Source organism: Narcine bancroftii, chromosome 11, assembly GCF_036971445.1.
Source record: "Narcine bancroftii isolate sNarBan1 chromosome 11, sNarBan1.hap1, whole genome shotgun sequence".
Classification (NCBI taxonomy): domain Eukaryota; kingdom Metazoa; phylum Chordata; class Chondrichthyes; order Torpediniformes; family Narcinidae; genus Narcine; species Narcine bancroftii.
Window position 1 is genome coordinate 19,201,017 of NC_091479.1, and position 25,581 is coordinate 19,226,597.

Consider the following 25,581-nt stretch of genomic DNA (forward strand, 5'->3'; position numbering starts at 1 on the left):
GAAAGGATAGTTAAAGCACAATTAAGTCTGGTTTTCCAGAAAAGAAATGCATTAAAACCAAACCAAAATTATTTTTTGGGATGCTTCTGCAGAAAAGTGGAATAAAAAGGCCTGCAGGGGGGGGCGTGGCAAGATGGCGTAGGGAGCGGACGTGCCTTCCCGGTCTCCCCCAGGCAGTTATATAAATACCCGTTTTAAGAATATTTCTTTTCTGTTAAAAGTCTTTGTTTTGTTTATCAATTGTTTTTAGTTTAAAATGGCAACAAAGATTAAGGAAAATAGAGTTCAAATACAGAACAAAACTACACTCTCCGACTTTGGAAGAAACTCGGCCTACTTGCCCAGACAGAACCACGGAGTCAAGGCTGGAATCTTCTTAAGAACGGAGCTCATTAATTGGACTGTCGGATAAGCTGGCCTTGGACACCCCTCTGAAAGATGGTGATGAATATTGATTTGAAATGTTTTATGAAGATAAATTGCAGTAATTGGCATTGGTTGCCCGTGAGTTTTAAAAATCCAGATAACATTAAAGTTTATTAGTGATTTTTTTTGGATGGAATATCGGAAGGATGAACTTATTATCTATAAATACAGAACAAAGTTACATTCTTTGACTTTGGAAGAAATTTGACCTATTTGCCCAGACAGAGCCGGAGTTGGTGCTGGAATTTTCTCAAGAACAGAACTTATTAAAGTTGATTTCGGACTCCTTTTTGAAAGATGGCGACGAATGTTGATTTGAAATATTTTCTGAAGATAAACATATATATGGAACTCCTTGACCTGCAATAAGGTTTATCGGTGATTTTTTTTTGGATGGAATATTGGAAGAGTGAATTTATTATCTGTGAGTATGCATACACTGCAAACAGATTTTAATAGTTTTGAAAAGGTTTTTTTTAAACGAAACAACAAGATCAGTTTAATATTGAGAAAATTGGAAAAAATGGAAACTTTATTAAATTTGGAAACTCAGTAGAAAGAAACTATGAACAAGATTGATGATTTATAAAATTAAAGTCGAAGGAGCAATGTCCAAGAAGAGTTAAAAATTTTGAATAAGTTTTTCTTGAAAATAAACAATACTTTCAACTTAACATTGAGAAGACTGACAAAGTGTAAAATTTGATATTAAATTGGGAAACATAGAAGAAAGAACTTATGAATAACATTGATGCTTTAGAAGATCAAGACCGAAGGAATTATGTTCAAGAAAATTTTAAAAGATTTGAAAAAACTTTTTTTGAAAGTAAGCTACAAATTCAACTTGAGACTGAGAAGAATGGAAGATTCGGTGTTGAACTGGGATGTTCAGAGGTGTTTTAATTCAGTGGATGAAATTCAGGAAGATTTGAAAAAAAAATTTTTAAAAAAGCTTTTATTGATTGTAAACATTAACTCAGTGTTGGGAGGGTGGAAAGGGTGCAAAATTTAATATCAAGTTTGGATTTTCAAAAAAAAGAGTTTATGAATAAGATTGGATAAATTGATGGACCGGGGTTTTATGGATATAAGAAATGATGATTTTTCGGTTTATACGTGTATTTTCTCTGCCTGGGGGGGGGGGGGGGGGAAGGGAGTGGTACTTCTCTCCCGAAAGTCATATGCCACTTGTGGTTTATACCACACCCATTTGGGTTTTTGGGAATTAACCACCACAAGGTGGTTTCCTAAGGGGTTAGGGGAGGTGGGGGGGGGGGTGAAAATTTGAAAATTATTTAGTATCTATTATGTAATATTATACTAAGTCAATTTGAAATGAATGTATGGAGATACTATAAATAAATTTCAAAACAAAAAGGCCTGCAGTTGCTAACATCTACCAATACACCCCAGAACCACCCCAGACAAACTTCACTCGGTCGGAGTATAAACTCAGCCTGAAACTGACAAATATAGACAGGCAAATGCGCGTTAAGTGCTGGAGAAACTACTGCACATCTACAGGAGGCAAAGATATAAAACTAATGCTTTGGGTTTGAGCCTTTCATCAAAGTAGGGCTTTTTTTGCTAATTGTTCAAAAAAAGTCATAGCTGAACATTATACAGTTCAGTTGTATTTTTTTCTGTGAATTCCTATTTCAAAAAAAGCTATCACTGAAGGGTCCAACTAAAATCACACAAAACTAGAATGAGGGGAGTAGCTTCAGGACAGAGATGAGGAGGAAATGCTTTTCCCAGAGAATCTTGTTGAATTCACTGCTTCATTAAATATAATTAAGACACAGTTTGGTCAGGGAATTAAGGGTTGTGGAGAAAAGCCATACAGGAGGAGCTGAGTCCTCGGCCAAACCAACCATGATCTTACTCAGTGGCGAAGCAGGCTTGATGGGCCAGATGACCCACTCCAGTTCTGATTTCAGTTTCATATATTTTACTTTATTATGAGCTTATTTCCACTTCCCCTCCTAGCTAGCACCTGACCTTTCACAAAAAAAACAAGTAGTAACTGAAAATAATCAGGTAAAATAAACAAGGCACTTTAACTAACCTGTAACTGAAAATGGAGTTCAGTATTCAGTGTTTGAAAGGTCAGTTGTGTTTTCATTCATTATTTTAAAGTGTCCAGAACAGAAACAATTTTTTCCAAACATGTATTTAAGATTTTTTTTAAAAATCAAAGTCTGTACTCAGCAACACCAATAAAGATTTTCAAATATTTTCAGTTTCCACACTTGCAGAATCTGGACAGGAAAGAACTCAACATCTTAACTTAATCCCAATCATTAGGCGATAATGTTTAATTTTCAGCAATTTTAATACCACTGTTGACCCAACATCAAGCTTCTTTCATTGCTTGTTTTCTATCAGAAAGAATGCCTCTTCCTTGCATTTGTTCACTGTATTTTGATTTGTACTGTTCTTTTTTATCCTTTATTTGTCTTTCCATTTATCTAAACCAATTATATAGTTCAGTAACATTTCAGCAATTGCCTGTCAAAGCTGATTTCCAAACCAGTTCCTCAAATTACAAATGTGGTTTTCATTAGTCATCAAAAAAAGACTGAGAACAACTCAGTTTAACCTGTTCGATTTTCCTTCAAATATTGAAAAGCATTGGACTCAGTGAAAGAAAATTATTCTTCAATAATTGTTAAAATCTTTCCTTTTCCGTTAATAGATATCCCTTTAAGTAACTATTTATAATTTCATACTTTACAATCTCCTATATTAATCCACATTAAAAACAATTGATGCTGCTCAGCTCATCTGTTGAATTGATTGGTCAGATAACTATCAACCCAAGTGGTATTTGGGAAGACTGGGCCTCATGCCCACCACTGATTCGTGACCTCCTGCGGCCAAGTGGCTCTCAGGACTACGGCTTTGTGATGAAAGGCCCAACCTCTTACCAGCAACAGGGTCACTCGAGTGGCAAATCCCTGACGCCCCCTTCCAGGACTTCTCTGACACTGTCAAGATCATATTTGGGAAAACCGAGTTTCCACATTTTTATATGAAGTTTATGAAAGTAATCAGATTTCTGCTGTTTAGTACAGAATACACATTTTTCTGAATCTGCAAGTACATTCTGTGTGTACATAACCTTTTTTTTTGGGTCACCTTATCAACTAAACATCAAATAAGAATGTTTGAGCTTCACAATTGAAAATGAGTGTGGTGGTGCTGGCTGTAGGTTGGGGGATATTGTCCGAATCTGTCCGAGTCTCTGCACCTGCCCATTAGTTACCGAATCCCTGTGATTACAGTTTGATAAAGAGCCAGAAGCTTCAACCAGGCCAGATACTGGGTTACTGGGTTCTTGGTAGCATTTTCTTATAAGGTTTTGGTCTGCCATTCCTGGCTTCCTTTACTAAGCCAATAATTGCGTGATCGTCAAAGACCCTGGTCAGGTTAACTAACCGAACTACAGAACTTGTATAGCATAGAACAATTCAGCAGAGGTAATTGCCCTTTGGCCCATGTGTCTGTGGTGAAGCTGAAGCCCAATTTAAACAGAAATTTTACACCCATCCCAAGGGTACCCCCATGTTGGAAATGTAAACCTCAGGTGGTACTACAAACACTGTGCTCATCACAGTCTTTGACAGATGACGGAACATTTATTTTTGGAGCATAGCAAATGATGTTCGTTTTAGGCAATGGTGCACATGATTTCCATGTTACTGTCAATATCCCCCATCCTACAGCCACCTCCACCACACTCATTTTCAATTGTAGAGCTCAAACATTCTTATCTGATGTTTCGTTGATAAGGTGACCCAAAACAAAAGTTATGTACACACAGAATGTACTTTCACAAGATACGTTATGGACCCGACTGAATGGAAAACGAATGCTCTCGATAAAATCGCTTGTCTTCACTTTTATTACCAACCTTAACTCAAGTGCATATTTGAGTATGAAAACAGTTTAGACATCCAATACAGTAACAGGTCCTTCTGGCCCACAAGCCCCTTACATTTTGGAGGGTGAGTGGAATCCCACACAAATACGGACGGGTAGGACGTACAAATTCCTTACAGACAGCACTGGATTTGAATCCAGGCTGCTGGCGCTGGAAAACATTGCACTAACCGTCCAGTAGGTGGCACAGTAACGATGAACGAGATTTGTGACACAATGCTTTGATTCCCCAATCCTTAATAAAGATGGTAAAAATGTGTGGAAATATGTAAATGAAGGCAAATAATTTCCCTGAATAAAGGGGTGAAGGGACAGAGTATTCCTGCCAACAACCTTGGCCTTCAAGGCCAAGCAAAAAGAAAATAGGCTTACAAACACCTTAGACACAGAGACAGTCCCAATAATGCCCTTAGAAGAAAGAGTACTTGTTCCCAAAACAAAAGGAAAACTGAAATGGTAGGTCACACAGCAAAAGACAATCAAAGTTTTGGGAAGGACTCTGGCCTAAAATGTCAATTTCTTGTTTAGCTGAAATGGTCAATGTGAGTCATTCAAATGAGTCATTAATGATGAGTGGCATCACAGAGTGGAGGTTGAAAGGCTCATAAAATGGTGCAAGAATAATAACCTGAGTCTCAACATAGACAAGACAAAGGAGATAATTGTGGGCTTCAGGAGGATGGAAGTAGACTACACATCAACTGTTCCATCATGGCTAAAGGGGAGAGTGGCACATACACTTCCTAAGGAGCTGAGGAGGGAAAGGCTATGGCCCCCATCTTAACATCTTTTCCAGGAGCACAGTTGAGAAGACCCTGTCTGGCTGCATCATTGTGTGGGATGGAGGTGACATTTACTTTTGCATCCGTATCTTTTCTCGAGTTGGCATCACGCACAGGTTTTTTTGCACTACCGATAAGTAGAAAATCTGCCTGGCCCGCAGGAAAAAAATTTTTTGAGTTGCATGTGATGTCTTAACAATAAATCTGAAATTTGAACTTAGCAAAGAAATGGATAACAGAGAATCAACATCAATCATATCAGTACCCTTTTTCATGGAAGCAAATAGAAAATAAAATTCAGCCTGTGGCAAAACCAGGCAATGTTCTTCATTATAGAGTCATCCCTTCTAAGTCTGAATTGTATTCTGCTGATCTGCCCTTTGTAACTGTGTAAGATGTTTGGCAGAAACCTTGGAGAATAGTATTTCACTTTTAATTATATCCATGGCTCCTCATTTCTCATCCTCGTGAAGACCCTTTGGTGAGGTTCAAGGGCAGTAGTAGTTCTACTCCGAATTTTTTAAAAAAAGCTGAATCCTGATTAGAATTACCCAGTTTGATTTGAAGAGAGATTTGATAGATGTATACAAAATTATGAAGAGTACAGAGTAAATGCAAATAGGCTTTTTCCACTGAGGTTTAGGTGAGATATAAATCAGAGGACTTGGGTTAACGGAGAAAGGGAATTTAAGCAGAACGTTGGGGGGAATTTCTTCAAATTGAGAATGGTGGAAGTATGGAATGAACTGTCAGATGAAGTGGTCAATGCAGTCTCAATTTGTAATATTTTAAGAAAAATATTGATAGGCACATGGATGGGAGGGATATGGACTGGGTACAAATCAATGGGACAAGGCAGAATAATAGTTTGACACAAATGAGAAGGGCCAAAAGGCCTATGCTGTAATGTTCTATGGGATTTATCTTAGCATTCTACTTCATCAAGGAATTTTGCCCTTTGGTTCACCATGTCCATGGTGAACATCAAACACCTAATATAGGATCATAGGATGTTAGAGCTCAGCGCCTGTCATTCAATTCATCACTGATGCATTTTTCCTCTCAACCTTATTCTCCTGCCTTCTCCCACTAACCTTTTGCACTCTTACTAATCAATACCCTATCAATCTCTGCTCTAAATATATCCAATGACGGCCTAATACCATGAAGCTCTTACATCGAGACTTTAACCTAAATCTCTTCCTGCAGATGCAGCCAGATGTACTGAGCATTTTCAGCTTTGACTTTTGATCTGCAGTTTTTTTGACTTATCTATTCTGACCCCCATTTACAAGCAATTGGTCCATAGCCAACTATGCTTTAGTGAATCAAGTTCTTTTCAAAAGTTGTGTGTGTAACCTTTTCTGTTTCATTTTCAGATTCCAACCACTCTTTGGAAGAAAAAAAATTATTCCTCAGATCCTTTCCAAACCTCTTGCACTTCACACTAAACCAGGGGTCTCCAAAGTGGTCGATAGTGACCCCTTTGAACTTTTGCCGTGGAAAGCAGGGGAATAGCACCTATAGCAGTGGCCAACCTCTCGAGAGTGGGTCTTGGTGGCTGCCATGTTGTATTTGGCTTCGGCCTTTGAATACGTTGAGAGTGAACAGGAGGACGGACTGAGCATAGAAGAAAGATGTAAGTGTTCTTTGTACTTTTGGTAGCACTCTCCCCACACCACCACCACCCCACGCCATTCCCCCCAGCACTGGGATTTCATGCCTGGGGATCGATGTGGGATCAAATATCCTATGAAGGAGTAGATGGTCTAAAAGGTTTGGGACCCCTCCCCTAAACCAATGCCCTTGGTCTTACACCCTTTATGCCTCCCAATTTTTTCCCCAAAGGAAAGAAACCCAGACTATCCAGTCTCTCCTCATAAGTGAACATTCCATTGCAAGCAACATCCTGATGAAGCTCTTCCTCTCCACTCCAATCAAGTTCTTCTCTAATGTGACAAAACGAACAGTGTACAATATTCCAGGTGTATCCTAACCTAAGTTGTACCACCATCTCCTTGCTCTTATAATCTATGTATTGAATAATGAAGGCATGCATCTGGAATGTCTTCTTCACCACCTTATCTACCTGCACTAACATTTTCAATGACCTTTGGATGAACACATCTTTGTTCTTCCGAAGGACCCGATAACATAGCATATATCCAACCCTTATTAGATACCGCAAAGTGCAACAGCTCACACTTATCAGAATTAGATTCCATCTTCCATTGCCCTGCCCGATTTACTAGCTAAATAATGTAATTTATAGCCCAGGGCTTCCATTAATCATCAACTTTGCAATACTCCCTGTTCATATCTGAAGCATATAATTGTACAATGTCACAGCATTCTCATCTCACTTCTTGTGACTACCCAGTGAAGTCAAATCAATACTTCAAATCCTTGCAAAAATCTCAGTCGCATACCTAATGTTAAATACAAAATAAAATTGATCTGATCACCATCTGTCTCCAAACCTCCCACTTCCGATTTGGACTTCTAGCCCACCATCCCCAGACCAGTGGCCCCAACAACTTCTAGGTTTACGTTCATGCCATTAAATACGTGAACACATGGGCTTGCCTCGTCTCAAAACAGGGCAGCTTTGTACATTATTTTTATATGCCACCACCAATTACCTAATCATTCAGGATGGGCAAAAATGATATGAAACACAATCTGTTGGAAGAACTCACTGGGTGAAGTTGCACCATTGGGAGAGGTTTCAAACCAAAACCCTTTGTGGCAGAAATTATACACATTTGAAAACCTTTTCAACCTTACCAAGATAGTGAATTTTCCGCTCAGCAGCTCAGATCGAAGAGGCTCTTCATGAGGCTTCAACTTCACAATCCCCTCTCTCAACCTTGTCTCCTGAAGAGACGTAAAAGAAATATTTCATTTATTTCGTAAAACAGGAGACATTCCTTCTCCACTCCAGCAAACCAAGTTTTAAAGAAACGTAAATATTTTCAACTTTCTCTGATGATGTGCAGTCTGTAGTTGCCATGAATATTATGAAAGGGCAACTCACTTGGAAATGGCCCCATCAATTTAACATGTTGGGTTTTTGGATACAAAAATAATAATTACTTATCAAGCATGGACTGTATTCTTATCCGCACAGAGTTCATGGAGATAATGTAGGACATGAAAAAGAAAGATTGGGCTAAGATTGCACCCCCAAACAAAAATTACAATTTAGATTTCATCCCACTTTGTGTAAATGCCACTGTAGAAGGAACCTTTCTGCCTCCTCCTCCAAGATGAATAGATAATTTCTGCACCATAACTAACACCAACAAAGCAGTGCAAGTTCCTGAATAACCACTTGTAAAAATACACAAATGCTGGAGGAACTCAGCTGGTCTCGCAGTGTCCGTAGGAGGTAAAGATGTATTACTGACGTTTCAGCTTTCCTGTGCATTTTTTCTGCAATCACAGCATCTGCAGACTTCCGTGTTTCACTCAGTTACAAGCACTAGGCTCACTTATTATATTTCTCCCCTCTTCTTTACATTCTCCACCTGAAGACGGGCAAGTGAAGCCCAAGTTCTCCAACTCTACAAGCAACATCAGAAAAATGCAAGCAGTAGAAATCCAAACCTCAAAACAGAAATCTCTGGAATGAATGAAGACATATCAGTAATTGCAAAGTAAAAAAGGAAAGAAATTATGAGACCCAAAGTGTCAGTGATGCCATTTCTCTCTGCAGATGTTCAATGGCTCTTATCTAAATCCACCTTATTCTGATGAGTTAACAGGGTGGCACATGCCTAGCACAGCAGTTTAGTGCATCACCATTACAGCACAGCGACCCAGGTTCAAATCCAACAAAGTCTCTAAAAATTTGTTCATTCTCACGTCCGGTTGGGTTTCCTCTGGGGGCTCCAATTTCATCCCACCCTCCAAAAATGTACAGGGTATGCAGGATTAATTAGTGTATTTGGGCAGCAAGGGCTTGAGGGACACAAGGGCCTTTTTTAATTAAAATTAAAAGAAAGGTGCAGTACACATGCATTCTGGGATGAAATTAGCTGCATCTTTCCTATATCCATCAAGGGTCATAATAAAGATCATCTCAGGTTTGGTTAGAAGCTCTCTGAAGGAAGTCAAGACTGTAGCTTCAAAATTCACTCCAGACAGGTGCACAGAGAACTAACTGACAAACCAGTGTAGGGCTATATCACAAGAAGCACTGTCCGTTGATGGCAGTTTTCTACCAAGAGGCTATCTATATCCTTGGACAGTGTCCAGTGGTGAGGGCTCTATCCTCAAGGACCCCGACCACTAGGCCATGCCCTTTTTACTCTGCTACCATCAGAAAAAAGGTACAGGAGCATGAAGATGAGCACCCGGCAGCACAAGGACAGTTTCTTCCCCTCTGACATCATATTCCTGAATGAACAATAAACTACAGACACTACCTCACTTGTTATTATTTTTTGCACTAATTTATTTATCTTTAAATGTAATTTTATAACAATATTTGCACCGTGATGCTACACGAAACAATAAATTTCATTCATGACACATTCACGGCAATAAATTCTGATTCTGAGTCTGTCCTCCCCATCTTCACCCCCTCCTCCTCCCTCCAACCTCCACCACCTTCATCTCGCTGCTGGATCCCACTTACTTACTCACTACTCCTTCCCTATCCTCCTACACCTCTCCCTACTCCATCCCATCTCCCCCTCTATGCCCCTCTTCTCTCCCCAACTTCCCAACCTTCTCTTTCCCCTCTCCCTCTGGCTACTCCCCCTATCTTCCTCTCCCCCCCGACCCCCTTCTGACTCTCCCCACCTCCCCCTCCTCTTCACTCTCCCACCAATCCCCTTCCTCCCCCCGCTAACCTCCCCCACCTTCCATCTCCACCCTCGGACCTCCCCAACATCGTCCACAACACCAATCCTCACTCTAACCCCTGCTTGGTTTTTTCTATTCCCTCTGACCTTCCCCTCTCTGAGATGGAACACTCAGTCCTCAGTAGAGGCCTCACCTTCATTCCCTCCACCTACACCTCAATGAGTTCCGCGCCCACCACGATACTGAACTCTTCTTCCGTCACCTCCACTTCCATGACCGTGACGAAAGGGTGTGGAGAAAGGCCTTTTCTCCTGCTTCAAGCCTTTTTCTTCTTCCTGAACACTTGGTCCTGGCCAGCTGGCTGCTCTGGACCTTTTTATTTCCAACTGCTGCTGAGACATCAACCATCTTAACTTCATCACCCCCCTCTTGTATTCTAATCTCACTTCCTCAGAACGTTCTGATGTTCATTCTTTTCACAACAATAACCAACCTCACCATCGAACCAGTAGACAAGAGCGGTGCAGTTGTGGTCTGGCCAGTTGACAGCTCTCAGACACTTCCTCCTATTGACCCCACCACTATACATCAAGTCACTGTCTCCAACACCATCTCCAACCTCATCACTTCCCCATCTCAGCCACCAATCTTATTCTCTCCCACCCCACCCAGCACTGCCCGTTTCTACCTTCTACCCAGGATACACAAACCCAACCATCCAGGCAGACCCATTGTTTCTACCTGCTCCTGCCCCACCAAACTAGTTTCATCCTACCATAACTCTTATCTTTTCTCCCCGGTCCATGACACCTCACTTGCCCTCCATTTCCTCGATGACTTCAGATTCCCCAAAACGGACCACTTCATCTTCACGATGGATGTCCAATCCCATTATACCTCTATTCCCCCCCCCCCCCCCACATAAGGTCTGAAAGCACTTTGCTACTTCCCCTTTAACATCTCACTTCCGCCAAATCAAAGGAGTAGCTATGGGTCCCAGCTACAGCTGCCGGTTTGTGAGCTTTGTGGAGCAATTCATGCTGGAAGCCTACACAGGCAAGACCCCTCAACTCTTCCTCCAGTATATTGACGACTACATCGGGGCTGCTTCATGCCCCCGTAGCCGACTTCCATCCTGATCTCAAACTCACTTGGTCCATCTCCAATAACACTCTCCCCTTCCTGAATCTCTCTGTCTCCATCTCAGGAGACATGCTTTCCACTGGCATATATACTACAAACACTCCAACTCCCACAACTACCTGGACTACACTTCCTCACACCCTGTCTCCTGCAAGGATTCCATCCTCTTCTCTCAATTTCTCCGTTTCCGCCCCTTTTGTTCCCAAGATGAGGTCTTCCAGTCCAGATCTTCAAAAATGTCTGCCTTCTTCCACAAACATGGCTCCCCCTCCATCACTATCAACTCAGCCCTCACCCGCATCACCTCCATTTCCCGCTCATCTGCCCTGGCCCCCTCTGCCCCCGGTCACAACAAACATAGAATCCCACTCATCTTCACCGACCACCCCACCAGCCTCACATCCAACACATTATCCACTGGAATTTCCAGCACTTACTACAGGATCCCACCACCAAACCACATTTTTCCTCCCATCTTGGCTTTCTGCAGAGACTACTCCCTCTGCAATTCCCTCATGCACCCATTGCACCTCTGGCACCTTCTCCTGTGCCCGCAGGTGGTGCAACACTTGCACCATTCTTCCTCTCTCACCACAGTTCATGGCCCCAAAAAGACCTCCCAAGTGAAGCAACACTTCACTTGTACAACTAGAGGACTGATTTACTGCACCTAGTGATCCCTTTGTGGCATTCTCTGCTCACATGTCTGTCCATAGTCTTGAGTATTATCCCACCCTGACCACCCGCAGATTGGAAGAAAAATACCTTATTTTCTGTCTGGGCACCCTCCAGCCAGATAGCATGAATATTGGCTTTACTGCATTCCATTAAACCTGCTTGCCTTTTCTTTCCCCTCTCCCTTTCCTGCCTTTCCAGTTCTTCCACCCACCCAGTCATCCCTCCTCCCCCTATTTGCTGCTGTCCCCTTTCTCCTTTCTCCACCCATCATCTCCTCCCTTTGCCACCCCGCTTTCCCACCCCACCCCCCAACTCTTTTGTTTGGATGCCTGCCAGCATTTTCTCTTACTTTGAAGGTCTGAAGCCCATAATGTCTGTTCTGTATCTTTCCCTTTGCTACATAAAGGACACTGTTTGACCCGCTGAGCTTCTCCAGCATTGTGTGTGTTTTCCTGAGTCTGTTGTCAGGTCTGGGTATTCCTACCTCAAATCAGCAATCACTTTTGACCAAAGTAAAATCACAATCCTGGAGAAACTCAGCAGCTCAAACAATGTACTTTATATAGTTAAGATAAGGATACATAACCTATGTTTCGGGCTTGAGCCGTTCATCAAGGTATGTGCAAAAATACTAAAGTAATAAGCAGAAATGAAGAAGTGTGTTTCATTATATTTTGGTCACTCACTCAGACACTCGGGATGCGTGACAATCTTGCCATTTTCTGAAACCAATCAATTCTTAACCTGCAATTGAATACTATTATAGGCATCAAACAGAGAGGTTAAGACTGTATGGAGGCTGCAAAGCGGAGCCTATGCTCAGTCGATGTTTTGGGTCAGGATACTTCATGAACCCTACATAAGGCTCCTTGAGCAATTTTTTGTTTGTTCAAGATTCCAGCATCTGCTTTCTTTGTGTTTCTCTAGTTAATTTAAGATGTTGTTTCACATTATCTGGGAGCCACTTCACTTTAGGAGGCATTAAAACTGTGTGTTGGGGAAGGAACAATCTAGTACCTAGTCAGGCAAACTTTGCTCATGTAATTTCTTCATTTTGTTCTAGCTCCACAAATGACCTGAAATTTTTTTTTGTATTTTCCATTTTTATTTCAGGCATATTTTCTGCTGACGTTCAGTGAGACAAGAACTGGAGGACCTGGGTTAAGGGTGAAAGGGGAAAAGTTTAGGGGGAACTTCACACAGAGAGTGGTGGGAGTATGGAATGAGCTGCCAGCTGAAGTGGTGAATGTGGGCTCAATTTTGACATTTAAGAAAAATTTGGATAGGAACATGGAGGGCAGGGGTATGGAGGGCTATGGGTCAAGTGTAGGTCAATGGAACTGGGCAGAACAATAGTTCAGAACAGACCAGATATGACAAAGGGTCCATTTCTGTGCTGCTGTGATGGCTTCCAACGTTGTTTGCTTTATATTATTTTTAAAGCATTTTCAAATTTCATTGCATGACATAAGTGAGTTTGTGGAGCAATTTACATCTGCTCAGTTGAGGAACTGCTTCTCCAACACAGAATGTTACCACGCTGCCTCAGAAGGAAAGGTAGTTGGACGTGTGTTTTGACTACTGATTTACAATTCAAGGTTGGCAATAAAACACTTGGTCAACCAAGTCAAAGTAGCTCAATGATGTGAAAAGGCATGCATAGTCTCATTGAGGAGCTGCATGGTAAACACAACAGCAAAACCTTGAAGCAGGATTTGGCAAGGAGAAAGGGTGAGTCAAGTTTGCCTGAAGCGTACAGATTTTGAAAGGCCGCGACGGTACACAGATATATTCTGACTCAGTGAAGTCAGTTTCCATGGAGAGAGTGGAGAATGTTTCGTAGAATAGAGGAGAATTCTGCTTAATTCTGCCCAATCAGAATGCATGTCAAAGGCTGGCTTGGTTTCACTGATACTATTCCCAATCCTGACTTGGCAGCTATGGGTTTGGGAGCTTTTAATTACTTGCACAGACTGTGGCGATATTGTCCTGTTAGTGCATGACTGTGTTTTTATTCAGAGCAAAGGGAGGGAAGGAGGGATTATCAACAGCTGTGGGAAAGAATTTCTTCCTCTGCACATGGCTTATGTATTACTGTGTGGGATCTTAATGTTTTGGATCTGGTCCAAGTGGACTTTAGGCAATTTGCCTTCATCTACTGCTTGATCTCACAAGAAGGGCAGTAAACAGAGGAGGACATAGGCGCTGCACAGATAAAAGCACTAATCTTTCCAACTCAGTAAGTAAACTCAAATATGCAGTTAACATATTCCAATCAGCAACATACTGAAACATAGATAATGGAAAGATGTTGAAATCCACAGAAATTTAAGCACCTTCACTTTTGTTCACCCCCCTCCTCCCAAACCATCAGCAGAATTGGAAACTATTAGAACAGAGAGAAGTATACATAAAAAATACAAACGTTGTCAACTGGGGAGGTTGTAATTTCAACATGCAATGGAATTTTATGTTTTATGTGAATTTACTCTGCATTTTCTTTGAAATGTCTCTCATGATCATGCTGGCTAACCCCTCCAAGACAGTTACAAATGTTAAAGGAATAAGTCCACTATTTAGGATGTTCAAGTTTGACTCAATGAAGCAGCAATTAACTCAGGTTTAAAAGCTCAAAAAAACTGTAGCTGGAATAGAAGGAACAAATGAAGGCGGGAGATTCACTGATTTGAGGACAAAACCAAGTAGAAACCATGGTACATCCTTACTTTGACAGAACAAACAGATATTAGGAAATGAATTAGATGACTGGGTGACTGAATCCAGCAAGCAGATTGAACAGAGGGGAAGTGTTGAATTAATTGATCTTACATGATATTATAAATTACTTCAATGACCCTCACCAAGGAAGCGAGTTACCAGTTCTTTTACATTGGCATCCAGTAAATGCCTGCAAGGTTTGGTTTTGAGGATGATGAGTGGCAACAAAATTGGGTTCTCATGTCAAACGATCTCCCAAGGTGCCACAGGTTAACAAGGACAAATGGAAGTATGGTACCAAAGTAAGCTAACAATGTCTCCAGGAATCTGGATCAAATGAACTGAATTTAGTGGATTAAGAAGTTTGAGACCTTATTGGTAACTAACAAAAAGCATAACTGAGTGCAGAGTGATGACACAAAATGTTCATTCCCCTTTCTAGCAAGCTGCCAATCAAGGAAGTGACAGTGGACAGGATGTGGAAGAGTTGTGCATTGACAGTGTTCCTTCTAATGGTTAGCTCTGAAGTAGTAAGATAATTGGCATAAGAGGAGAGCTACTGTACATCAATAATATGGATTATAACTCTATAATGCATTAAAACATAGTTCACTGGGGTCTCCCTTTGCTCTGTTGATGACATTTACTGGGAGCATTGTTTAAAAATGGCTCAAAGAATTATAGAGATGCCTTTCCAACCAGTGTCTCCCCCCACCTCACTCCTTCCCCCTGTCAACTTGGCCAGGTCTGTCTCTCCCTTTTTCCATCTTCTTTCCCACAGACATGATAAATTCTCACCTCTCCCCTTATCATATCCGATTAACACCTTTTGTTGGTCTGGATTCCTCCCCTAGCCAACATTATCTGAATCCTGAGCTTTCCTGCTTCTGGTTCATTCCGCTTATTCCTTGAAGAAGGGCTCAGGCCCAAAACATCACCAATATATCTTTGTTTTCTACAAGACCGGCTGAGTTCCTCCAGCATTTTGGTGTTTTTATTATAATCACAGCGTCTGCAGTCTTTTGTGCTTCACTAAATAATGTGCCCTACCCTACAGAGTTTCAGTTAAATAACTTACAAAGAGAAATCTGTAATTGAGTGCTTCTACTTCTAAATGTTACATACATCCATATTCCCCCTCCCTCTATGAACACATACAAGCATTAATTCCCAACTTACTCGGTATGAATGAAAGAGCTCAATGGCACGGTATACATCAAACTTTCTGGCCATGAGGAATTTGACTGCCGTGTTCCAGGAAAGGGGAGACGTGCCATGTTGAGTTGTCCACTTGTTGATCTCCTCCAGGAACTGTTTGGTGGCCTGTAAGACAGACAGGCAATTCCTTTCAAAGCTTTGTAGGTGATAGAAAAAAGTAATTACACATTACTTAGAATGAGTCACCAAAGCCAAATTAAATTCCACTATGTTTCTTACATAGTGAATGCACACAGGAATTTGGAAACCTTATGACAATAATGTTATTTCTAACTGGTGAATGAGGAAGCCAATAGTTCCTTGCACATATGAAAATCGCTCCACCAATTGGTAATGTAAGTTTGCAGTGGTTTAAGCAAAGACCAATCATCCTCCTGGATAGCTGGAGAAAAGAAAACACCCTCTGCAATTCAGTTAGCGGAAAGTGATATAATATTCAGCAATTGTCCATGAACTGAGGGTCTCTGCGAGACTTTCAAATTTGCAAATGGATATTGTTTCCTGAAAACTCTACAAAGCAGAAGTATGTTGAAGTGTGAAAATTGTTGTCACAGCTCATGTAGAAGTGATGGCCATCAGGTAAACAATGACTAAAAACAGAAGGACATTTTGAGTTGCACATAAGGTGGCCACTGGAGTAATTAGCATGTAAGTAGTTAAGTTGTGTCTGTAATCACATATTCAAAATTGCTTCCTTCTGGTAACCTCAGACTACTTCCCAATTAGTCCTTCAAGTAGGTTTTCAGTTGGTGGTATGCAAACATTGTACCGTGAGTTATACCATATTTGTCCTTCATTTGTTCAAAAGATAATAATTTATTTCCCGAAAAACAATTTTCTATTCTTTTGATCCCTTTTCTTTCCCATTCTCTAAAGGAAAGGTTATCTATTGTGAAAGGGATTAGTTGATTTTGTGTCAATATTAATTTTGGTAGTTGATCATTTATTTTATTCCTTTCCATGTGAATCTTCTTCCAAATGTTGAGCAGATGGTGCAGTACTGGTGAATTCCTATGTTGCACCAGCTTTCCATCCCACTTATATAGTATATGTTCAGGTACCTTCTCCCCTATTTTATCTAGCTCTAATCTGGTCCAATCTGGTTTTTCCCTTGTTTGATAAAAATCTGATAGGTATCTTAATTGTGCTGCTCTATAATAATTCTTAAAGTTTGGTAGCTGTAAACCCCCTTGTTTGTACCATTCTGTTAAATTATCTAGTGGTTTCCCCCCTTTCCATAAGAATTTCCTTATTATTTTCTTTATTTCCTTGAAGAATTTCTCTGTTAGATGAATTGGTAATGATTGAAATAGGTATTGTATCCTTGGGAAGATATTCTAATAAACATGTACATCAAACTGCAAGAAAAGGAGAAAGAAGAAACAAGCTGTAAACCTAAACAAAAATGGGAACAAGATCTAAACATAAAGATAAAGAATGAAACATGGATAAAGCTATGCTCCGGAACTATGAGAAATACAATAAACACGAAGTTATGCATGATACAATATAATTGGTTACACAGGCTATACACCACGCCCCAAAAGTTAAATAAATGGGACCCAACAGTATCAGACAGACGTTTTCGCTGTAAGAAGGAAACGGGAACAACAGTACATACAATTTGGGCATGTGAGAAAGTGGAAAAATTTTGGGAAGATCTAAACCAGGTTTAAATAAAATCACAAAAAGTAACATACCAAAAAATCCAGAGATCTTTATTCTAAGTAATATAAGAAGTAAAGAACTTGGATTCGATTTGGATGGAGCACAAAAAAGATTTATTATGATAGCCTTAGCTGTAGAAAAAAATGTATTATGTCAACCTGGAAATTAGAAGATAGCCTGAGAGTACAGCAATGGTACATAGAAATGAATAAATGTATTCCATTGGAAAAAATAACATATAATTTAAGAAATAACATCATAGTATTCGAACAAATTTGGGAACCGTACATGGAACACAATAGAGAAGTCCTACCGCGGACCTCCACCCCCTAAAATGACAGAAGGAGAAGAAGACGAAATGAACTGACCCAGTGTGTAAAAGAAGAAGACACAAATTTCTTGTTTATTTTCATTGTGTGACGACGTTGTTTAATGGGTTTAATGTATCATATAGGTTGAACGTTGAGTGAGTGGGGAGGGGTGTGAGGGAGGGAGGGAAGGGAGGGGGGGAAAAAGGGGAGAAAATGACACTGTGTATATTCAAGAGGGAAATGTCTGTGTGTATTTTGGTCAATATGGTTCATAGTGTGAAAAATTTTAAAAAAAACAAGTAGTTAAGTTATCTCACTGCCCTTAGCTTCACCTCAAACTTTAGCCAGGGGACTTGGAGAGCGCCCTCATGACTGCGGAATCAAACCCCTCCCCCATTTCCCTTACACAGCTACAGCATCATTTGTATTGTCCATCTTGCATCAGCCCCATTGAGAGCCACAGCTTCAATTGTCTAAGCTCTGAAAAAATCCCTCCCTGTACCAGTTCAATTCTCTTTGCACCTTAACCATTCAACCATACACTTGACTGATTGCCTTGGTGTCAAAGTTTGTTTTATAATGTTTCAAAGAAACATTGGACATTTTACTAACATAAAAGGTGCTATATAAGTGCAAGTTGTTTTGTCAAAGGTGTTCATTTTCAAGCCTGCATGAATTAACTGCAGCAATGCTGATGTCAGAAGACCCACTTCTCCTTCAGTTCTCAAACAAACCCAAGGTTTTAAACATATTAATCAGTTAATCAATAGAGTCCGAGTTATTCAGCACAGAAACAGACCCTCAACCCCAATTGTCCATGCCAACCATGCTGTCTACCTCACCCAGTCCCATTTCCTTGAGTTTGGCCCATGTCATCTGGCAGTCATACTTTTCCTTTTAACCATTACAAATGAAAAGGAACACAGGACAAAAATGCTACAAAAAATTCTTCACTTGGTCACCCATTTACATTTCAGAAGTCATCAACAACAAGCTTTGTGAGTTGGATAAAGAAACATCTGAAGAGGCTGTGCACAGTATTTTCAGACACCAAATCACATCTGGGCAGACAACCAAACACATAGGCTTCAAGTTGAATATAACCTTGGCTCTCGTTGGAAAAGAAATTACAACCCAAGAGACTGTAGTGGTGTCCGGCACAAAGCTTCTGATTTTAAAAAATAAACCTCATTTCAAGACTAATGAAGATTCCTGCTTGCATACAATGTAAAGGAAAACAAGCCAAGGTGTATTAGAGAGGTGTATACACAAGCAACTTTTCACCAGATCAGAAAAGTTTACCCAGCACTTTCCCATCGTACATAAGCAAGTCTTAACGCTTGCACTACTTCATCATGTTGTATCATTTCCAAACCAATCTGCACATGCCTCCACCTACACTGCAATGAAACAACCTCTGCTCAACCTCCTCATTCCCAGCAAGGGAACGACTGAGACTGAGAACTCAGTTTTGAACTGCAAACAGAAACCCACAACTTTCTAGTTCGAGGCACAGGGATTTTTTTTGTTTGAATGATTTGTTTTCACGATGTGGTGAGCTGAGATGGGCCCTCAATTAAATTGGGACTTCCACAGATAAGAAGTAACTCTGGGATGTAACCAGAGATGAAGAAGGAACAAAGTCTCTGGTCAAATGAGGATAGTTTAAGGTGCCTGGTTTTAGTTGCCATGTTCAGCTGATTCTGCCTTATTTTTGTATGAGTCGAAGAGTTATATTAGCATGGAAATAGACCTTCAGCCCAATATGTCTATGCCAACCAAGATTCTTCTCCGTGTCTGCTTGTGTTTCCTCTGGGTGCTCCAGTTTCCACCTACCCTTTAAAAATATGTGAGTTAATTGGTGCATTTCGGGGGCATGGGCCTGTGGGCCAGATGGGCCTATTACCATGCTGTATGTCTAAATATAACATTTTTAAATTCCTATCTGAGCTATACACAAAAGTGCTGAAGAAACTGAGCAAACCACGCAGCATCATTAGGATGTAAAGGGTAATCAACATTTTGGGCCTGAGTTATTCATCAAGGTTGAAGAAGGGCTCAGGCCCAAAACATTGGTTACTATTTACTTCCTTTAGATGCTGCGTGACCTGCCCAGTTTCTCTAGCACAACTGTATATTATAGTACAATCTCAGCTTTATCAGACTTTCCTGTTAAATTCTGATCTGAGCTGGTCCCATTTGCCTGCGTGCAGTGAACTGGGATTCACTGGTCGTGTGTTGCGCTGATGGCTGGCCCTGCCTCCCGGCTCCATCCCCATCTGCTCACTAATAACCCTGGTTTCCCGCCTAAACCCAGAACCCTTCTGAAGACTACCATGAGACCCTACCCATAATTATAACCTAATAAAAGGGTTTGTTCTCCCTCCAGTCGTGAGAGCTTTTATTCACGCTACAATTTTATTAGGTTATTCCCTAACGATGGAAGTGCTACTCACGCCAGGTATGCTACTGATACACCCTCTGACCCCAACGTGGCTGAGGAGTTCATATATTGGTTAGACTATATCCAGGCCTACCTGAACGTGACCAAAGATGTCTTCCACATCGATGAACTCAGGAGGTCTGCACTCGTTTCGAGGGTAGGAACAAAAGGGTATGCAGTCATTAAGAACTGCTCTACATATGATGCTGTCATCGAGACGTTGAAGGTTAGATACCTGAAGTTGAAAAACGAGGTCCTAGCGAGGCACCGACTTGCTCTACGTCACCAGTGTCCAGAAGAGACCATCGATGACTACCTGCTGGATCAGTGGATGCTTGCTAAGAAGTACAGGTACGAAGCGGCTATGAGCCGCGCTCGTGAGGAAGAACAGATCCAGGACCCTCTAGTCGCAGGAGTCCGCTCGAGGTACATGAGTCAGCGACTGCTCAGTCGGGAAAGAAGGACCTGGCTAGTGTAAGGTAAAACATCATGAGATGGGAATGTGTAAGGAGTTACCCTGGGCAGGGCTGTAACAAGATGTGAATGCATCCTTGTACTTACAAGATAAGAGAGACATTGATGGATTGAGAGGCAGGAAGCTAGCAGGGAAAGGATAGCAACAGTTTTAGTCATTGGACAAGTAATGATATGATGATGTTCTAAGCACGTATCCAAGGGTATAAAAAATCACCATTTTGCTGATAACGGCAGAATGCATTCTCCGACTAACATTGTTAGTCGCAAGTGTTACAATCCGGTAATAAAGAACAAAGAACCCTGATTTCGACTCAGTCTGGTGTTTGTCTCACTCATTCATGAACAAAGCAGACCTAACACTAGCCACATCAAACTGGCCAAAATGCTAGAACAGGCCAAGCTCGCTCACCCAGGTGACCCTTACTAAGGACCAGCTGCTCCCACTACCCCTGCCCTAACAGCTGCAGCTTCCCTTGCCAGGGAGGGCTTTTTTCTGCAGCAAGAGCCAGCATCCCCGATCTCGTTGCCCGGCAAAAGACTCAGTGTGTTCCAGATGTGGCAAGAAAGGGCGAGGGAATTCCGCAGCCTGCAACGCTCCCGGATCCCATTCCAGCCCCAAGCCATCTGCCCCGAATTCACCCGAACCCACTTGCTGAGCTACACACCAACGGAGGGTGGTAGTGAGAAAATGGCATGAAAAGGCTTGGCGGCCATTTTGCCACAACCCAAATTCAAACTCGGTGCCATCATCATCGGTGGAGGAAAGAGGGCAGCCATCTAGCCGCACCACGAGGACGATGCCTTCTTATTCATGCAGAGCAACCTAGGAATGTGGGGGCCACTCGAGTGAGGAGCATGGAGTCTCTGGAGATCTAGCCTCAATGGTCCTAGATCAGGACAGACTTCATCAGCTCAGCAACTCCATAGTGACTGTGAAGGACATTCTACTAAATGCCTAATTGACACGGGCTCTACTGAAAGCTTCATAAGCTCACGGACTGTGCAAAAATACAACCTGAAGATGTATCCTTCCAATTATCACGTATTCTTTGAATCTCATTCGCATTCTACATGTGTTCAACAACATTGTATTGTGTACATCTGTCGTTTGAAGGGGAGGGGATTCTGTAAATTTCGCTTGTATATACTTGATGAATTGTGTGCTCTGGTGTTGTTGGGTCTGGACTTCCTGTGTCACCTTAAAAGCGTGACCTTGGAGTATTCTGGTCCCCTCCCCCCTATAACAGTTCAGAACGGAGAGCCCTAAAATCAGAACCCACATGCAACCTCTCCACACTGAATATCGACCTCCCCCCCTCCCCCTCACATCTCTTCACGAATCTGTCCTCAGACTGCAAACCCATTCCTACCAAGACCAGGAAGCACAGTATAGCAGACCAAGATTTTATAAAGTCTGAGACACACGTCTGCTGGATGAACCTAGCACCACCCCGTGGAGAGCACAAGTGGTAGTGGTAACAGGGATAAACAAGTCCAGGCTAGCAATTGACTATAGCCAAACTATTAATCGGTACACACTGGACACATAACCCCTCCCTCGAATTTCAGACATGGTGAATGATAGTGCGCAGTATCAGGTCTATTCAACCATCGACCTGAAAGCTGCCTATCACCAGCTGCCAATCTGTTCCGAGGTCCTTCCATATATGGCATTTGAGGCTAGTGGTCGTCTCTATCAATTCCAGAGGATTCCTATCAGTATTACTAATGGGATTTCTATCTTCCAGAGGCAGATGGACAGAATGGTGGACGAGAATGGCTACCTTCCCCTTTCTTGATAATGTCACGATCTGTGGCCACACCTTGGAAGACCATGATGCCAACGTCCATAATTTTATCCATGTGGCGAAACCCCTAAACCTCACTTATAATTCTGAAAAGTGTGAGTTCAGGACTAAACGTCTGGCTATCCTTGGCTACGTGGTGGAGAATGGCATCATTGGGCCCAATCCCGCTAAGATGTAACCCCTGTTAAAGATCCCCATTCCCAGGACCACAAAGGCTTTGAGGAGATGCCTGGGGTTTTTCTCATATTAAGTCCAGTGGTTCCCTCAATATGCCCTCTCTTAAAAGCCACAAATTTCCCCCTCTCAGCTGAAGCCCAAACGACTTTTAACGACTTCCGGAACCACAATGCGAAAGCCGCCATGCACACGGTGGACGAGAATGTACCTTTCCAAGTGAAAAGCGACACTTTGGACATAGCCCTGGCCGTTACCCTCAACCAGCCAGGCAGGCCAGTTGCATTTTTTTTCGTGGACATTACAAGGCCATGAGCTCCAGAACCCATTCGTGGAAAAGGAGGCTCAAGCCATTGTAGAAGTCATAAGGCACTGGAGGCACCAGCTGGCTGGTAGAAGATTTATGCTCCTCACTGACCAGCGCTTGGTCACATTCATGTTCAATGTCAAGAGGGGAAAAATCAAGAATGAGAAGATTGCTAGGTGGAGGATCGAGCTCTCCACCTACAATAATGACATGGCCTATTGGCCAGGAGCCCTTAATGACCCTCCAGATGCCTTTATCCAGAGGAAGCTGTGCCTCTGCACACACCGGCCAAACTGCGGTCTCTGCATAATGAGCTATGCCATCCAGGGGTCACCCGCATGGCTCATTTTGTCAAGGCACGCAATCTGCCCTACTCCATGGAAGGCATCAGGGAAATGACCAGGTCTTGCCAGGTCTGCGCGGAGTGCAAGCCGCACTTCTACCGTCCCGCAAAGGCATACCTGATCAAGTCATCCAGCCCCTTCGAACAGTTCAGTGTTGATTTTAAGGGACCTCTCCCCTCCACGAACGGGAACACCTTCTTCCTCTTTGTCATTGACAAGTACTCCCGCTTCCCGATCACCATTCCATGTCCAGACACGTTGACTTCATCAGTCATAAAGGCCCTAGACTCCATTTTCGCCTTATTCAGGTATCCCAGCTATATTCATAGAAACCGGCGCTCAGCCTTTATGAGTGATGAGCTATGTCAGTACCTGCTGGTGAGGAACATCGTGTCCAGCAGGACTACTAGCTACAACCCCCCGGATGAACAGCCAGGTTAAAAAGGAGAACGCCACAGTGTGGAAGGCTGTCAAACTGGCCTTGAAGTCAAAAAGGCTGTCCAGACTCATGCTGGCAGGAAGTCCTCCCTATGGCACTCCATTCCATCCGGTCGCTACAATGTACCATGACCAACGCTACTCCTCACGAGCTCCTATTCACTTTCGAAAGAAGGTCGGCATCGGTAACTACACTCCCAATCTGGCTCACCACTCCTGGTCCAGTTCTTCTCAGGGAGGATGTGAGGAGAAGCAAGATCAACCCCCTGGTGGAAAGGGTGAAACTGCTCCACGTCGATCCCACATATGCCTATGTGGAGTACCCTGTTAGCAGGGAGGACACAGTCTCCATCAGGGACCTGGCACCTGCCAGAACAGAGGGTTCGTTGCCTCAGGTGCCCTCTCACCACCCCCCGTCAGGGCCTCGGGGGAATCGGGTTCAGGAGGAAAGTGCATCTCCCTCCACCTTTGAACCAGAGAGGCCTGTCCACCTCTTCTCCTTCACAAGGGGTCCAGGAGACCCAAGTCCACGGCCCCCTGGTGCTAAAGCACTCCACCAGGATCTCCAGACTCCAGACCGCTTAAATCTGTAAATTTTTTATAATTGTATATTTGTCAACTTTTTTTTCTGAACCCATGTTCTCTGTATTCATTCACAGACGCTAAATTCAACAGGAAGGGGTGAATGCAGTGAATTGGGATTCACTGGTAATGACTGGCTCTGCCCCCATCTGCTCACTTATAACCCTGGTTTCCCGCCTAAACCCAGAACCCTTCTGAAGACTACTGTGAGACCCTACCCACAGTTATAAGCTAATAAATGCATTTGTTCTCCCTCCAGTCGTGAGAGCTTTTATTCACACTACACTGCCTTTAGCTCATTTCTCTAAATCATTCCCGTCTGTGTATCTGTCCAAATGCCTCTTAAATGTTGCCAATGTATCCACCTCCGCCACTTCTTCTGGGAATTTACTTCACGTGCTCGTTACCCTCTGCAGAAAAACCCCCCACTCAGGTCCCATCTGATTCCATCTGCCTCTTCCACCTTAAACCTATGCCTTTAGTTTTAGACTCTCCCACCCTAGAGTGAAGATTGTGAAGGGCCCCTCATGATTTTATAAACCTTTAAAAGGTGAAGGGGGGAAGAGAGATGAGAAAGGTAGATGGGGGTGAGGGAAAGAGAAGAGAGAGAGAAAGGGAGAGGATGAGAGAATTGTAAGGGTCAAAGAGAGGAAGTGAAGGTGGGGGAGGTTTGGGGTGAGATGTAAAGGATGCAGGAGGTTCTGTAACTTGCTGCATTTTTTTATTTTTCACTTTAACAATACAGAATGGTAGAAGGCACTTCTAGTCTATGAAAATCATTCCGCCTAATTGCACCCAATCAATCTCCCATCCCTGCATGTATTTGGAAGTTGGGAAGAAACTGGAGCACCAAGAGAAAACATATGCAGACACAGGGAGAACATACAACTTGTTACAGACAGTGGTAAAATCGAACCTGGGTCGCAGGCGTTATAGTAGCGCTGAGCTAACCACGCCACCCAACCCACATTATGCATCGATTCTTCAGTGTTGTCAACATGATCTCCAGCCCGAATGCCCGGAAGCCAGTGAGGTTCACCATTTGGCAATTGGCCAGCCATGTCAAACTACACTTTTCCCAATAGAGAAAGTGTCTGCATATCCACCAGAGACCTCAACAGCCACACTGGAGGACCAAGTAAGTCATCCTTAACACCAAGGAGTGGCTTGAGAAGAGGAGAAAGGTTTAACCTGGAGATGACACCAGACAAACTTTCCCTGTTCCTCTCCTTGTAGAAGGGACAAAGAAGGTGGTGAGGTTCACTCTGGGAGAACTGCAGGGATCACTATTGGTTCACACTGGGGAA

The 25,581-nt window shown here is 42.4% G+C and overlaps 1 protein-coding gene and 1 long non-coding RNA gene across 2 annotated transcripts in view; one reads left to right on the plus strand and one right to left on the minus strand.

Annotated features, from left to right (window-relative positions):
• The window catches only part of ptpn9a (protein tyrosine phosphatase non-receptor type 9a), a 167,161-nt gene that overhangs the window by 104,410 nt on the left and 37,170 nt on the right, over positions 1-25,581 (minus strand). Inside the window, exons 2-3 of the mRNA XM_069902806.1 lie at positions 15,684-15,827; positions 7,941-8,030 (exon numbers count right to left, since the gene is read on the minus strand). Coding sequence (XP_069758907.1) covers positions 7,941-8,030; positions 15,684-15,827 — 234 coding nt within the window. The remainder of the gene's footprint in view (positions 1-7,940; positions 8,031-15,683; positions 15,828-25,581) is intronic.
• LOC138745596 (uncharacterized) lies at positions 125-24,532 on the plus strand. Its single transcript, XR_011346358.1, has 4 exons — positions 125-850; positions 6,533-6,792; positions 22,370-22,524; positions 24,352-24,532. It is a non-coding gene; the product is annotated as an uncharacterized lncRNA (long non-coding RNA).